General features: G+C 38.4%; 1 protein-coding gene across 1 annotated transcript in view; it reads right to left on the bottom strand.

Annotated features, from left to right (window-relative positions):
* Positions 1–2522: 2522 nt before the first annotated feature.
* CHRM2 (cholinergic receptor muscarinic 2) overlaps positions 2523–17184 on the bottom strand; it is a 150343-nt gene continuing 135681 nt past the window's right edge. Inside the window, exon 3 of the mRNA XM_008258041.5 lies at positions 2523–9685. Within this exon, the coding sequence (XP_008256263.1) occupies positions 8238–9638 (1401 nt within the window). The 5' untranslated portion in view covers positions 9639–9685 and the 3' untranslated portion in view covers positions 2523–8237. The remainder of the gene's footprint in view (positions 9686–17184) is intronic.

Genomic DNA, 17184 nt, shown 5'->3' with positions numbered 1-17184 from the left:
CTTTCAAGACATACAAATTAGACTTGCATGTTTGTGTGTGTGACATGTGTGTTTATGTGCCTAAGTATGTGCAGAGTGTGTATGTTTGTGAGTCTCTATGTTATGGAGATATTGAAAAACAACTTTATTATTAATTTTTGAATGGGACACACACACAAAGTGACAGAAACACAGATTAAAATCTCCCATCTGTTGATTTATTCCTTAGATGGCTCTAAGAGCCAGAGCTGGACCAGCCTGAAGCCAGGAGCCTTGAACTCAATCTAAGTTGGGGGAGGAACCCAACAGGGTTGGGTGGAAGAACTCAAGTAGTTGAGCCATTACCTATTGCCTCTTCCCAGCATGTGCATTAGAAGGAATCTGGAATCAGGAGTAAACCCATAACTGAATCCAGGCGTTGCGATATGAAATGTGGGCATTCCAAGTGGCATCTTAACCTCTATGCCAAACGTTCATCCTGATAACTTTTTTAAAAAAGAATTTTATCTATTTGAAAATCAGAGCGAAAGAGAGAGGGAGGAAAAGAGGGAGATCTTGTATTCAATGATTCTGTTTGCAAATGACCCAACAGCCAAGAGCCCAGGACTCCATCCAGTCTCCCACAGAGGCCATCATTTGCTGTCTTAGACACACATTAGCAGGAGGCAGGATTGGAAATGGAGGAGCAGAGACTTGAACTGACACTCCAGTATGCGCGTATCAAGAGGCAGCTTATCCCGCTGTGCCACAATGCTGCCCTGATAAATTATTTCTTACATGCATTTTTTTACTTGACAATAATTCTGATTAATTCTTAATAGACATATGAAAATAATGTTTTATATATACTCAGTCTATTCAAAATATATGATGTAGTAATTATAAAAAAAATCTTTAAAATATCTTTTAGTGGAGATATAGATATAACTCAATTAAATTTGATATTTATCTTTAAATTTTGATATTCCAATGATTCTTCAAGGGAATTTGCCAGTATTGTTATTTTTAATCTCTCATGTTATGGGTCTGGCACCAAAAGTTTCCCGAGAGAAGATATGAAAAGTTCATTTATAAGTAAGCATCTGATTTCACATTTAAGAAAAATTTTCTTTCCCTGTGAATAATACTTATTTAATTTAAAGATTTATTTATTTATTTATTTGAAAGGCCAAGATGGAGAGAAAGAAGGAGAGTCTGAGGGAGGGAAAGAGAAAGATCTTCCATCTGCGGGTTCATTTACTCCCCAAATGACTGCAATGAACAGGGCTGGGCCAGGCTGAAGCCAGGAGAAAAGAGTTTCATGTGGGTCTCCCACGTGGGAAGCAGGGGCCCAAGCATTTGGGTCCTCTCCCCTTGCTTTTCCAAGTATGTAAGCAGGGAGCTGGATCAGAAGTGGAGAAGCTGGGACATGAACCGGCATTTATATGGGATGCCAGCATTGCAGACAGTGGCTCAACCTACTATGCCACAGTGTGGCCCCTATACTATTTTTAGGTTTATTTACTTATTTTTTGAAAGGCAGAATGAAAGATATATAGAGAGACACAGAGTACAAGAGATCTTCCAACCACTGGTTCATTCCCCAAATGGCCACAACATCTGGGAATGAGCCAGGCTAAAATCTTAGGAGCTGGAACTCCATCTGATTCTCCCACATGAGTGGCAGGTGTCAAGCATTAGGACCATGATCCCCTGCCTCCCAGGAACATTAGCAGGGCACATTAACCCTACTAAAGACATTAGCAGGAATCTGAGAAACAGAGTAGCATGGACTCAATATGGCACTCTGATATGGATGATGGCATTACAAGCAGCCGCTAAACCTACTGTGCCACAGCATCAGCCACTGGAAATAATATTTTAAATCTAGCCTTTTTGGTCATCAAGAGTAGTTGTGTGAGGTTCTGGTGGAAATCAGTCATTCTCAAAGTGTGGCCCACAACAGAATCACTTGGGATCTTGCTAGAAACACAATTGTTGGGGACGGAGAAGTGAAGCTTCCACTTCCAATGTTGACATCCCATATAGGTGCTGGTTTGAGTCCCGGCTGCCCCACTTCTAATCCAGCTCCCTGCTAATGGCTTGGGAAAGTGGAGGAAGATGGTCCAAGTACTTGGGCCCCTGTACTCACATGGAAGACCTGGAAGAAGATCCTGGCTCCTGGCTTTGGACAGGCCCAGCTCTGACCATTGTGACCATTTAGGAAGTGGATCAGTAGATGGAGGATCTCTTTCTGTCTCTCTCTCTCTCTTTCTCTCTCTCTCTGTAACTCTGCTTTTCAGTTGAATAGATAAATTTAAAAAAGAAGGACAAATGCTCAGAACCCATCTCACACCTACTGCATTAGAACCTGGGGGTAGGGTTGAAACCATCTGCTTCAATAAGCCCTGCCAGTGATTCTACTGCAGGTAAAATTTGACAACCACTGACCTACATACATTATAATGTAATATAACCCTACTAAAGCCATTCAAGTAATCCCAACTATAAGCTCCTGCTTAATATATAAGGCCAGTAAGAACAGCACAACTTGTAGTGTTGAAGAGAACAGCTTTAATTAATTTAATGACAACATTTGGGATTTTTAAACTATAAATTGTTAAAATATTATTGAGATTTAAATCAGACACCCCTGCCTTCCATTGTAATTCTTTGGGGGTGTAGATGCTCAATTCATTCAGTGCTGTCATCCCCTATTTTATAATGACAATTTGAAAAGCACACCTACATTTTAAATCCTTCAGCAAAACTTCGGAAGATATCCTCATCTCCACGATCTGAAGAATTCATGACATTGCTGAGTAGGTGATGGGTGCACAGGAGGCGGATGCCTTCGTTTTCTTTGCAGTTTCCTATGTGAGTGTGTACTTAGGAAGCCAGAGAACAGATTTTCCAAGATTTAATGAAGATCTAGGTCCCATAACATACTGTATTCCATTTCTCCCATTTTTGTGTGAACACTGATATGTGTTACAAATTGGAAAGTTCTTCCATAATGCTGGCAATATGTGTTTCCTATTCCAACTGTCTAGTCAGGAATAAGTTTTGATAACTAATCAATACAGAGTTCAGTTCAACTTCTCCACAATGAAATGAGAATACCTTTCTGGAATAGTAGGAGACTAAAGGGAATTGAAGGCAACCTTTTTTTTTTCTCTCTAGAAGTTACTTTCGTATAGAGGAAGGGCACCGATTTATATGGGTGAATCGTGTGATAATGTGACTAGACATTGAAGTATGCCATAAAATTGGAAGAAAGTTACAATGAACTGAAAAATCACTCTTACATTTCATGCCCCAGTATCTAAAGGCTGTAAGAGGAATCGCCTTTTTTTTTTTTTTTTTTTTTTGACAGGCAGAGTGGACAGTGAGAGAGAGAGACAGAGAGAAAGGTCTTCCTTTGCCGTTGGTTCACCCTCCAATGGCCGCCGCGGCCGGTGCACCACGCTGATCCGATGGCAGGAGCCAAGTATTTATCCTGGTCTCCCTTGGGGTGCAGGGCCCAAGCACTTGGGCCATCCTCCACTGCACGCCCTGGCCACAGCAGAGAGCTGGCCTGGAAGAGGGGCAACCGGGACAGAATCCGGCGCCCCAACCGGGACTAGAACCCGGTGTGCCGGCGCCGCTAGGCGGAGGATTAGCCTAGTGAGCTGCGGCGCCGGCCATGAGCAATCTCTTATACATTTATTGTTTATACTTATTATATTAAAATATGAGCATCTCCCCAGATTGCATGCCCAATATCAAATAACTTCATAACAATGTTGGCTAATTTTAAAGCCTTATGTTAATGGGCCAAATAAAATGTTCTGGGGTATGTGGGTAGAGTGGATAAAAGGGAAAAAAGAATATTATTTATGGACAAACTTAGAACACTTATGAACAAACCAACTACTTCATAATTTCATGAGGAAAGTTGCAGTATTATGTTAAGTGTTTTTCTTTAACGTACAATTGCTATATTGATCCAAAGTGAAAAGAGTGGTTTATAAAATACAGTGCTTGTCCAATTTGTACCTTGTTTCTCACATGAAAAATATTCTGAAGGTCATCTTTTTCTCCCAGTTTGATTATTTTTTATTTCACTAAAATCAGTTAATTTGGAAGAGAGTGAAACTACGAGAAAGGGTTGGTTGCTGCCTCATCAGGCAATCAGACACAAGATCAACACAGCTGTTGGAGCCAAACCAGCTGGGAAGATTCTTGTCAGAGGCTTGTCAGGGCCACAGGAGAAGAAAGCATTGTTGTCACGTGGGGTGATACCAGCAAAGATTTATTAATTTATTCCTTCAAGAGACATTTAAAAACAGTGCCATGCTCTCAAAGATTATAAAACAGCTTAATTTTAATATGGGTAGAATTTTGGCTGTTCTGAAACCTCTTCTTTCAAATGCAAATACTACTTTCTTTGAAAATTTGGCGTGTCACATTTATTCTTGTTAGTTTGAAGCAAGATACACCATATTGCATATTAATATTTTGTGTATAGTACATTTATTTGCATACAGAAATATGTATTTCTATTGTACATTATATTATTTTATTTATAATATATATATTAAGCATACAGCATATTCCGGGAAGATACATTAAATATGCACACAGTTCATGCTACAGCGTGCACCCATTTAAAGAGAAGCATAGTGAAGAGGCATGGTATTGTATGTACATGCGAAAATACACTTTGCACAGTTTCATCCAGCTTTGGGTGCTTTCCTAATCTATTTGCAACACCAGTGCTATGGTTGTTGAAAGGGAGATTATCAAACTGGGTGGTCGGCAACTATCAAGGAACTGAGTAGGAGAACGTAAAAGTAGACTGCATTGCTGAGTAGTTGTTGCCATCATTCCGTGCTCCCTCCTCCCCCAGTGTCAGATCTTTAGGATCACAAAAGCAGTGAATACAAAGCAGACTGTGGGACATCCGGCTTCCACAATTCAAACCAGAAAGCTTATTTTCTTGTGACTTCTTATATTTTGTATCTTAGGTCTAACAATTGGGATCTGGTATTAAATAAATAATGAATGGGTAAAAGGGCAATCATTTGTTTTCTCAATAAATGAAATGACTTTTCATATTCTTGATCTCCTCTTCTTATAAGACCACTCTAGGATATTTACATTATTGCTATGAGGAGAGAAGAAATAAGACTTGACAGGTATCCATCTTTCCTGTGAAAGCAAAGGATATGAACCATGCTGCTTACGAAACGGGCTCTTCAAAGGAAAAACGACAGCTCCAACAGAAACTGACTGTATCAACTACAACCATTTTGATGGGCAACCACTGGAACCCCAGTTGACTAGACTGTGTAGCAATTATAATCAGACATTAAAATGGTGGAAAAATGTGCCATGTGCATGGTCTGGTGGTTTCTGAAATATACATGTGATCTGTTTTCCCAATGTGAATTATAAATAAAAGCAACTCAACAGATGAGTGTTTCTGATACGTGATTGGAGAGCATTACTTTTTTCCCACAGGTGAGCAATTTGCATTAAAATTCTACAAATGATGCAGGGTTATTTTTCCACTTACAGGAAGCAAGCTACGGAAATTCTTTAAGATAAATAACAGTTTCTGAACGTTGGAACTATTTTGACATTTTGAGTCAAATGAATCTTTTGGAGTGGGTAGGGGACTGGTCTGGGCATTGTAGCTTTAGAATGCACTACTAGAAGCAGTCCTAGCCTCTACCTACTAAATACCTTTCTCCCTGCTGTGACAATCAAAAATATCTCTGTACATTGATAAATGTCCCCTGGGAGGGATTGTCCCTGGCCAAGAGCCTCTGAAATAGACAAATTCAGCAATAGTTAGTACACATTGTTGAATACAGTTTCTATTTCTCTACAATTCTTTTCAGTATTCCTTTTACTTTTATGATTCCGGTTGAACAAGTTTCCATGGTGTGTCAGTCTACCTCCAATCCTTTTCTTTAGCTTGACAGTTTCTCTTTCAGTACAGTTGTGGTGGCTCTAGTGATGATGGAGAACAGAAGAAAGGCAAGGATACAATGGCAACAGAGAGTAAGGGACAACTGGACTCATAGTGAGTGGGACTGTTAGAGCAAACAAAAGGAGACCGAATTCTGATGGCTTAGCTCCAAAGGGGTCATTCCAACTGAATCTATATCTACATTACAGTAATACTACAAATTAAAGCGTGATATTCTAGGCCAGTCAGCCAGTTTTATTTACAGGAAACCAGAAGCTCACTGGCCCAGAGTTCTTTCCACTCAACTGACACGTTCATTTGAATGAACAACATAACAATGAATATGGATTTAAAATGTGGAAGTTTACACGGATGTCATTGAGTCTTTGTAAAGGAATCTATATGAACTGACGCTATAAATTTACACATAGACCATGCTGGTGGGGAAAATGACTAGCTATTCAAACAAGAAGTTATTTAGCAAAGATATAAATATTGTTGGCAATTTGCTTTTTGCTAACTTACAACTTTTTGCTGTTGTTTCCCTTGTGCTTATTAAAAAAAAAAGTCTACAAGTTGTTGAGATATTGTCAATGTGCCAAGTCATTTAAAATACTTCTAATAAGTTCTGTGGTCTAATACTGACTAATTCATCATGTAACTCACATCAATAGTACTGAGAAGGATATCACAAAATCTATAATGCAAAATATAAAATTTGAAAATAATATAAATTTGATGTCTATTGATTGAGCCTTTAAAAATTTGATTGGAAGACTATAGCAAGTAGTGTTAGAAAATCATATGAGGGATAAAAAGTAGTTAAATGTGAATCAATATAATACTGTATTTACTTGGACTACAATGTCCCTACACAGACAAGATTCTGTATGATGTCACCACTTAGATAATAGTGTCTGACATGACATTTTGTGGTGTGGAATCAGGGTGAGAAGAGAACATGAGAACAGCCATCTACATTCTTCTGTCAGATTCGGTGAGTTCATTTGGCCTCTGTTTTTTTATTCACTACATTTTTGTCATAGAGATTACTATCATTCTATTAATGGAGAATTTTAAAACTTGTAGGGTGAACTGACTCTTTTAGGAATATGCATTTCCTTTTCTTCCTCTCACTGGCTCCTAGGATGGTTATAGAAAACCTCACTTGATTATAATTTGAATATCATTAGCAGAGCTCAGTCTCTTGGGACTGACCCAGTAGTCACTGATGCCCTGTGAATATCTTAATCTTGTTTAGGATTCTAAATGAATAAAGCAGCATTTTCTTCCTGCTGACAAAAGTCAGGAGTTCCTGTTTCACAAGTTAACATTTCTTTTGTGAGTCAGTTTGATTCAGATCGAAATAGAATGCCCTTCTATCCTTTTATTTTCCTTTCTCAAAATTCATTTGGCCTCACTTTCTCCAATTATATTGACCAATATTTAATTTGATTAAACCTCAATTTTATGATGACTTTGCTTTCTCAAGCACATTTATTCTATTAAAATAAAATGTTAGGTAAAGAGTAAACCAGACTTAGGGGAATCTAAGGGAACTAAATCTTTATAGGCTTTTATACCTCAAAGAATGTAAAAGACACAGTGTCAGGGTGTCTCTGCCTGGATTTAGTGTAAGTCTCGCAGGCATTGTCCATCCATAATGTAAAATTGGCAAGTACAAAAGTAATGCTATAACAAGAATAAAAATGGTGTGACCTAGTTGGGATTTTTGTTTGTCTGCTTTCTTTTCATAGTGGGAAAAAGGAAAGATGAAAAAACATCATTTATTACATTCAACCCTCCAAATAAGACCACAACAAAATAACAGTAGATGCCTAACCCTCTGGAGATCATTTTTGCATCCTTTCTTTTTTGAATTTTCTTTTGTTGCCTCTCTGTCTTTACATTCTCTTTCTTTAAGTTTCTATCTCTATGTTGGCTTGCAATAATGGCATTTCATCTTCATATGCACACATGAAAACAAACAAAAAATAACAAAAAAAGGAATGAGGTTACACTTCTTGTGCAGAGAATGGTAAAATTGTAGATTCAGAAGCCCTTCTTCAAGAGAATATGAGAAAGCATAGATTATTCCTTAAATCCACAATTCCGACACGTCTCTTTCATTGACTCATCGCTCTGAAACTGACAGTGTTTATAAGGTACAAGGTTTTCAAACTGTAACATAGGCATGAGAGTGTCACTGTTGGACTCCTTTACTCTCACATTCCATAATAAGACTATAAAGTGCAATGGCAGAGATTTAAAACCAGTTCTTTTATCCCTTTTAGTCTTCCCACCTTCTTTCCAAGATGTTTTACCTTGTAGCGCCTATGTTCTTGTAATGACACATGAGGAGGTGTTTAAAAGTCTTCTTGAAGGTGGCATTACAAAGTGCATAGCAGGCAGGGTTGATGGTGCTGTTGATGTAACAGAGCCAGTAACCAATTGTCCACACAGTGTTGGGGATACAGGGTGTACAGAAGGTGTTAATGAGCACCATGACATTGTATGGGGCCCAGGTGATGATGAAAGCCAACAGAATCGCCAGGATCGTCCTAGTGACTTTCTTCTCCCGGGAAGGAGGAGGCTTCTTTTTGGCAGGCTGCTTAGTCATCTTCACAATTTTGCGGGCTACAATGTTCTGTTTCTCATCTCCATTCTGACCTGAAGACCCAACTAGCTCCACCGTGGTATTACTTGGGGTACACGAGTCACCTTTGGGGGTCTTGGTGACAATTTTGATGCAGGTTTGCTTAGAGTTCTCATCTTTGGAATGACCCAGGGAAGTGGAGACTGTGTTTTCATCCTGGGTGATTTCGTCATCTCTCATATTAGAGGCAACAGCGCTGACTGACGTGGAGTCGTTGGAGCTCTCTTTCTCCTCCCCTGGCACACAGTTTTCAGTCATAGCATCTCTGGGGGCTTTGCCATTTTGGATTTTGTTGTGCTCCAGGCCACCGTCACTGCTGGGCATGGTGTTGTTGTTTGGCTTGACTATCCTCCCCTGTACAAGACTTGGGGACACCGGATCTTGGTTGGCCACAGGCTCCTTCTTGTCCTTCTTTATCCTGCTCTTGCTGGCTCGTGAGATGTGCCAATAGAGCACAGTCATGATGATCACTGGCAGATAGAAGGCTGCAATGGCAGTGCCAAAGGTGACAGCAGCATTGGAAAAAAACTGGATGTAGCATTCCCCGTCCTTCACCGTTCTTACTCCCACGATGAACTGCCAGAACAGAATGGCTGGCGCCCAGAGGATGAAAGAGAGAACCCAGGCAGCTGCAATCATCATTCCTGCCATCTTTGTGGTCCGCTTGACTGGGTAGGTCAGGGGTTTCGTGACACAGAAGTACCTGTCAAAGCTGATGATAAGGAGGTTCATAACTGAAGCATTGCTGACCACATAGTCCAGGGCTAGCCAAAGGTCACACACAACAGGTCCCAAAGGCCAGTAGCCAATCACAGTATACAGCGTGTACAAGTTCATGGAGAAAACACCTATGATGAGGTCAGCACAGGCCAAGCTGAACAAAAAGTAATTGTTGACAGTTTGGAGGTGGCGGTTGACTTTAATGGAAACCATGACCAGGATGTTCCCAATAATTGTCACCAAACTGAGGGATCCAGCCACAAGGACAATGAATACCACTTCAAATGTCTTATAAGGACTGGTAAGGGCCAAGCCATTATTGGATGAGTTTGTAGAGTTATTCATTTTGTGTTCTCTAAGTGGTAGCCAAGTAGCCAAATTAACATGTAAACCTGCAGGGGAATAGAATACAATTATAAAATATAATATAAATATTGCTTTAAAATACATCAGATTTATTTCCTTTGAATCACATTTTTTTTCCTCTAATCTTTCCTTTTCCTGCATGTTTATTGAGCCTAACTACCCTGTTATTCCACTTAAAAGACAAAGATTAAAAAGACGACTCCTTTCAGGCTAGATACAAATATTTTTGTCTGTCATCTATCATCAATCAGTTAAGCTGAAAATAATACCTATGTTGAGCCAGACAGCCATAGTTGTACATAAAAATTTCTAAGCCATCAAAAGATTTCTAGAGCATATATAAATGTTAATAATCCAATGGGAAGACAAAATTATGGGAGGAAATACAAACCTTGTAATACTAAGCAGGCAACATTTCAGTCAATATCACCTTTTCTCCTGGTAGTTGTAAATTTCCATTTATTCATAATAGCAATGATGATAATTACGAAGATTACTTAATAATATTTTGTTAGCCAATACACACCGCTGGAGAGGATTATTTTTCTTTGACCTCTATTTTATATCTACAATCAGTATCATCACATTAAATTTTATAATATTTCTTATCTTGCCAAAGAATAGGTATATATTAAATGCAGTTTAGTACAGTTATACCATGTGGCAATTGTAGAAAGTGCAGCAGGTTAAACTGCCACTTGGTATGAATGCATCCATGTCAAAGTGCCTGGTTTGAGTCTTGGCCACTGTGCTTCCAGTACAGCTTCCTGCAAACGCACCTGGAAAGGTAGTAGATGATGCCGCAAGCACTTGAGTCCCTGCCACCCACCTCAAAGACTCAGATGAAGAACAGGCTTCCTGGCTTTGGCCTGGCTCAGCCCTAGCTGTTGTGGGCATCTGGGAGTGAACCAGCAGATGGGATATATCTCTCTATCCCTACCTCTATCTCTTATCATCTCTATCTCTATCTCTATCTCTATCTCTACCTCTACCTCTACCTCTACCTCTACCTCATCTCTATCTTTGTCATCTCTATGATATAGTATCCATATAGAATATAGGTATACTATATATTATATATGGAGACATATGTATATGTCTTTTAAATAAATAACATAATTAAAATAAATGCATATTAAGGTAATTATGCCAATATCTGAATATTTTATTTTGAAAACCAGTACCAAATCTGTTATATTGATTTTGAAGAATAGGAGATGGAGGCCCAGAATGATGACATAATTTATATAAAGTTGCAAATCAATCCTTGACAGAGCAGAGATTATGGGCCTTGGTTTCTTCAGTTGTTCATTCTTTCACTTTGTCTTACATCCCACTGAGCTACCACATCAGCTGCAATTAGGCACCACTGTGTACTCTGAATATTCAGAGTCATTAAAACAAGACCCCTGCCTGTGAGAGGTGTATGCTCTGGTGTGGGATAGCGGTTGCTAAAGTAGCAATGATCAAACCCAAATGTACCTTCTGCTACCCGATCCTGTTGTTTTTAAGGAACACGTAATCTCAGTTCTTCAGATAGTGCAATCAAAACCTGGGGACAACTGAGAGATATCCTATAAGGGATAAAGTAAGCTGCAGATGTAGGAAAGAAATTAACAGTTCACCCGAAGAGCTATGACACTTTTTAGAAAAAACAGCATCTGAAGCTGGAACTAACACACATTCCCCCTCCTCGTGAAAAATTAGTTTGTATGTCAGAAGAGAAGAATGACTAAGAGGTATTTGTTGGCTATTTAGTATCCAGTCGTTTCTATTAATTCAGATACTGCTGATTACAAAGAAATGATGTGAGTTAGAGGTTGGGGGAGTGGTTTGTCCCTGAAGTCCATGCAGAAAGCATTTTGGAAAGCACCTTAAGATCAAAAATAACATTCAAAAAATGGTTTATTCCACTTTCAAAAGCAAATTATCCTTACACATTATACATAAAAAAGAGCAGCAAGAAAAAACAACTTAATATTGGAATGGAGCTTTGGCTTTAATAAATAAGACCAAAATTCAGCACCATAAAGAAAAATATATGTAAGTACTACATAGTCAATATATGTTTTTGCATAGAAAAAAGTAAAACCAAAATTGGGCAATGATATTTGTGAAGCACATGATATACAATTACCCAACTTCTTTAACATGAAAGATTTGGGGAAAAAAATCAAAGATACAAGCCTAATAATCCAAATCAATGATGTACTTGTTAGATTAAAGAAAAAGTAAACATGGATGACTTTAAAGCATATGCAAAGATAATGACACAATTTAAAGATGAAAACCCATACAATGGAAAACATTTTTCCATTCATAGTGTTAAGGGAAGTGCTGTTAAACAGTTTGGGTAACCTCTATGGTAACAAATTATCTGTACATGTAATAATTTAAATCTATAGCCATAGAAATTTTAAATTTATTAAGAAACATTTGTCTTGAGACTGTTGCATTTGGCAATTTATCTTTCAGCACTAGTTATTAAAATATGCAAAGAGATCTACAAAGAATGGTCATTTAGGTAATGTGCACTGAATGCATGTTTTTGTTATAAATAGAAAAACCTAGAAATATTAAAACCACTAACATAGGAATCATTAAATATAGACTATTTTTTACACTGGAATACTATATATATATATACACACACACTTATAATAGTGTTCAAAAATGTGTATTATAAAAAACTATGCCTGAGGTTCCTTTTCTCTTTGCATGAAAATAAACTGTCTCATATTGGGATATTATTTTATTAATTTTATTTTATTTGAAATACAGCAATAGATAGAGAGAGTCTCATCCATTGGTCTACTTGCAAATGGCCACAACAGCTGAGCTGGGACCCTGTCAGGCTGAAATCAGGAACTAGGAACACAGTCTAGATCTCCCTCTGGGTAGCAGGTATTCAGCTACTAGAGCCATCAGCCTTTGTCTCCTAGGGTTCACATTAGCAGGACAATAGAATCAGCAACAGAGCCTGGACTTAAACTCAAGTACTCTAATATGCAATGTGGGTCTCCCAATTAGTGGCTTAATCACTAGGCTAAATGCCCACTGCTATATTCCTCTTTTAATTCCATTTCCATGAATGTGATAAAGTATCTTTATACACATATCCTAACATTGCTGTGGGAAGTTATATAGTTAGCAGATGCTGTGGTCACAGTAAGCTATAGATTATTACAGGATATACTTATGTATAATGCACAGGATGATTATACATACCATCATACAGAGATTATGCTCTACATATAGATACGTGGATGTGTAGGTCACTGGGAGACACTGAAGAGTTTAATCCGGTGAATGATGGGAATAGAACACAATTCTTCAGTAGAATTGTTCCAACAGCATTTATCTTTGACACCTTTTGCTGTTATTCATCCAAATGTGTATTCATGTAATTTAGCAAAATGAAGCAATCTCCCCATTTCCACTCTCCTTCCAATTATTCCTTAATATTGCAAGTGACTCTCAGGTCAGAATTATGCCTTGTTTAGAAGCAGAACTTTTGCTGTCTCTTAGATAAATATATGTGCATTTCTGGCATGAACTATGTACATACATATTTCATAAATGTTAATCAACTTTGTTGAGAAATACCAACTATTTACTTACTGAATATCCTGTATTTTTAATTATCTTTTAATATTCACTTGGTAAAGCACAGAACAATATTTTAGTTTTAAAAAGATTTTTGGGGGGCCGGTGTTGTAGCACAGGAGGTTAAGCTACTAACTGCATCCCATAAGAACACCTGTTTCAAGTCCCAACAGATTGGGTTGTGGCCAACTGGGGAATGAACCAGAGAATGCAAGTTCTCTCTATGTCTCTTTCTGTAACTCTTTCAAAAAACAGAAGTCTTAAAAAAGATTTTTGTTCATTTCTTCTGGGGAAAAATCTATAACATCTACACAAAAAAAAAGCATCTGAAATCAACTAATTTGATCCAGAATAGTAAACAGTGATCTGCCTTCAGTCATCTGGGTCTTGTCACAGATGGTGCTAATAGTAATAGTAATAGTAATAGTAATAGTAATAGTAATAGTAATAGTAATAGTAACAGGAAGTATCCTGGGAGTACAGGAGCAATGATTCTCACTCTGCCCTTTTCACATCATTTGCTTTCTCCCTTTGTCCTCTTCCTTCTAGTTTACCATGGGCACACATTACTTTTTCAACCAACAAAGAAACTAAAACAAAATGCAGTCAGTATTAGGTCACTTAATATTAAGAACTATCTGAAATATACACAATGGGTTCTATCATCTACTTTACATAAAGGAAAAAAAGCTAATAGAAAAGCCTGAACAACTTCTCCTTGATCACAAGACCCATGAGTAAATAATTTGCAATCCAAACCAACATCCTCAACTTTCAGTTAGAGTCTCTCTCTCTCTCTCTCTCTCTCTCTCTCTCTCTCTCTCTCGGCATGTGTGTGTGTGTGTGTGTGTGTGTGTCTGTTTCCCTAACTTTTGCAGAATTATACTCTGTCCAGTAATGAGTGAAAGTGTTTGGCAGAGGCATGATGGTGAACTATACCTAGAGTTCGTTGCTGAAGACAGCTTCTGTTTTGGGGAAACTGGAATTTCTACTCAGTACACAGTACATTTATATAATGTTAACAATACTTAGTTACTGTTGAATCCTGTGAATTTTCAGACTCACAAATATGTGCTTGGTCAAACTAATGCTGTGTGTAAAAATAGAAAACATTCCATTTGGAAGCAAGCACAATACTGGAAGGATGGCATGCTTCTCTTCAAGTGTGATGCACACACTACATAGGAATGTCCCTCTGCCATTAAAGAAAATAGCTTCCTCCACCAAGCTCTTGCCTCTCGTGCTGTTTACATTTCTGTACAAGTTTTTACTTCTTGTGTAGTGTCCCAGGGTGTTATTAAAGCCATAGTGGCTACATCGTGGATGAAATAACACAACAGACTAAACAATGAGGATGACCTTCAAAAGACTCCACATTTTAATACGGTAAGTGTATAATAATAGTCCACGTGGTATTTTACAGTTTAGCTTATGACTAAGTCTTGGAAGTACTATAGAAACTTACGAGAACATTTTTCTGCCCTTAGCCTCTTTACTACTCGAATCCCTACATGTAACGAGGAATATCCTGGTTTAACAATTTCCTCCCAAAGTTGTGGATGCTGCTATCTGCTCTTAACTGTTAATGGTGTGAGTTGGAACTTAAATTCCAAATACCTAGTTTTTCTTTATTCTCTGACAGGAATAATAGTATTCCTCTTTTCATTCAAAGTTGTGGTGAAGATCAAAGTGAGATAATGCTTCTGAACCATGGCTTATAAACGTTAAGTGTATAAATGCTATTGCGATTCAGTTTTGGCAAGTGGATATAAATTAATAAATAAATTATTAATAATAAATAAATTAATAAATCACCTTTCCTGATAGTTACCAGAGAATTATGCATGTGTGTATGAACTCTCTTAAGAGTTAGAATGTGTGGTGACTAGTGTTAGAAGTAAAACTAATTTATAAGTATCAGTGATATTATTTTTTAACTTAATAATCATAATATTTGAGGCAGAATTACTTCAAAAACACCTTCTGCAGTGATTGATATTATTGTTCTATGTATTTCATAAATGTTAAACTGATGATCAAACATTGTTCTTTGAGATTTGAGCCCAAGGAATCCAACATCAAACTTTGCTGTGACAACACACTGCTTGTCTGACCAACAGCCCACAAAGCTGTAGCCCCTTACAGGCACCAGCTATCTTCCTGGACTAAGACCTCTGCCCTGCCATCAGGTGGTTCAGGTAACACAGTGAGGATCATGCTGCACAGGCCAGTGTTGTGCTGTGAGTAAGAGATGCTCACAATGAGACATGCCGGTAGTAAGCCAGTTCTGCATGTGAACGTATGTGACCTTAAAGACTCAACATTTTCTTAAGAATGATAATCATAAACACATATCATTATGTGAGCTGATAAATAGCCTCTCTCGAAAATATTCATAACAATGGCACAGAAGTTCTAAATACTAACAATAGCAGATTTTTCTGAATTGTTACAAAGACTACATTAAGCAAAATGACTTAAAATTAAATTCTGGTATATACTTAGATGCAAGTAAAGGAGGACTTTCTTCAGACCCGGCCAGGTCAAGCAGGATCCTTGTACATGAGTGAGAAGCACCTAAGATTCCCATGTGAGGAGGACATTCACTGGCTGGCTAAAATGCAGTAAGCTAGCAATTTATGTATGAGTAAGCTAAGGGCTAGATTTTTTTGAATTTAATTCTCACAATATTCCTGGCGTGCTTGATAACCTTTTCTAGTTCCACAGATGACAGTGATCAGAGATCCAGATGGTGCCAGAACTACGATTCCAATTTAAGTTTTCCTTTTTTTTTTTTTTTTTGGACAGGCAAAGTGGACAGTGAGAGAGAGAGAGAGACAGAGAGAAAGGTCTTCTTTGCCGTTGGTTCACCCTCCAATGGCCGCCACAGCTGGCGCACTGCGGCCGGCGCACTGCGCTGCTCCGAAGCCAGGAGCCAGGTGCTTCTCCTGGTCTCCCATACGGGTGCAGGGCCCAAGGACTTGGGCCATCCTCCACTGCACTCCCTGGCCACAGCAGAGAGCTGGCCTGGAAGAGGGGCAACCGGGACAGAATCCGGTGCCCCGATCGGGACTAGAACCCGGTGTGCCGGCGCTGCAGGCGGAGGATTAGCCTAGTGAGCCTGGGGCACCGGCCTAAGTCTATCTTGATCCTAGGGCATATTCATCTGACTATGCCCCTCCACAACACTCAAACTGACTCACTGAAAGAGTTTTCCAGAACAATATGCAAATTCAGGACAAAAAAAGAATCTGTGACTGGTTACAGCTGGAATCCAGAAGATAAGTAATTATATAATAAGATTTCTGAACAAGGAGGAGGTTTGGACATCAAGAAGATTCTTCTTGAAGTGGAATTTATCAGCGTTTACATTTCTTTAACTTTCATTTTAAAAATGAAGTCGTCATGTATACCGTTCTTTAAATTTCTAATCTCTGTTGCTGTTTGATTCTAGTTATCCAAAGTAACAGAGTACCCTGGATGTTCTAAACTCTAAAAAGCAGCACATCCATTAAGAAAACACCAGTGATACAACCATCATCCTTGGCAGTACTGTCTGCAATGCTCACAACGGGCAGATCAGCAGTAAGATCCATGTGCACCTTTAAATTGTATGTTAGGGCTAAGCACCATAGGGTCCTGAGGTCCTTAAGAGTTCAGCTTATGGCTTTCAGAACCAAACACTATAATAGAAAACATGAAAAATCTAAGGATGATACAATATGGCAATACAGAGAAATGCCAGAGTACATGTTAATGGAAACAGGACTTCACCTGCTAAAGGACTACAGACGATTGTATAGAGCACTTAAGTGTTATCTCTTCTCTGCCTTGAGAATGAGACAGAGAACTTATGCTGGACTACCATTCATTACAAAGCAAATGTGACTACTTTTAATGTTTGTTTTTGAGTTTCTTT

This window comes from Oryctolagus cuniculus, chromosome 3 (genome assembly GCF_051225735.1).
Source record: "Oryctolagus cuniculus isolate XC-2025 breed Fujian yellow rabbit chromosome 3, ASM5122573v1, whole genome shotgun sequence".
NCBI lineage: Eukaryota > Metazoa > Chordata > Mammalia > Lagomorpha > Leporidae > Oryctolagus > Oryctolagus cuniculus.
The sequence above is the reverse complement of the archived record's forward strand: the minus strand, read 5'-3'. Positions and strand labels throughout refer to the sequence as shown.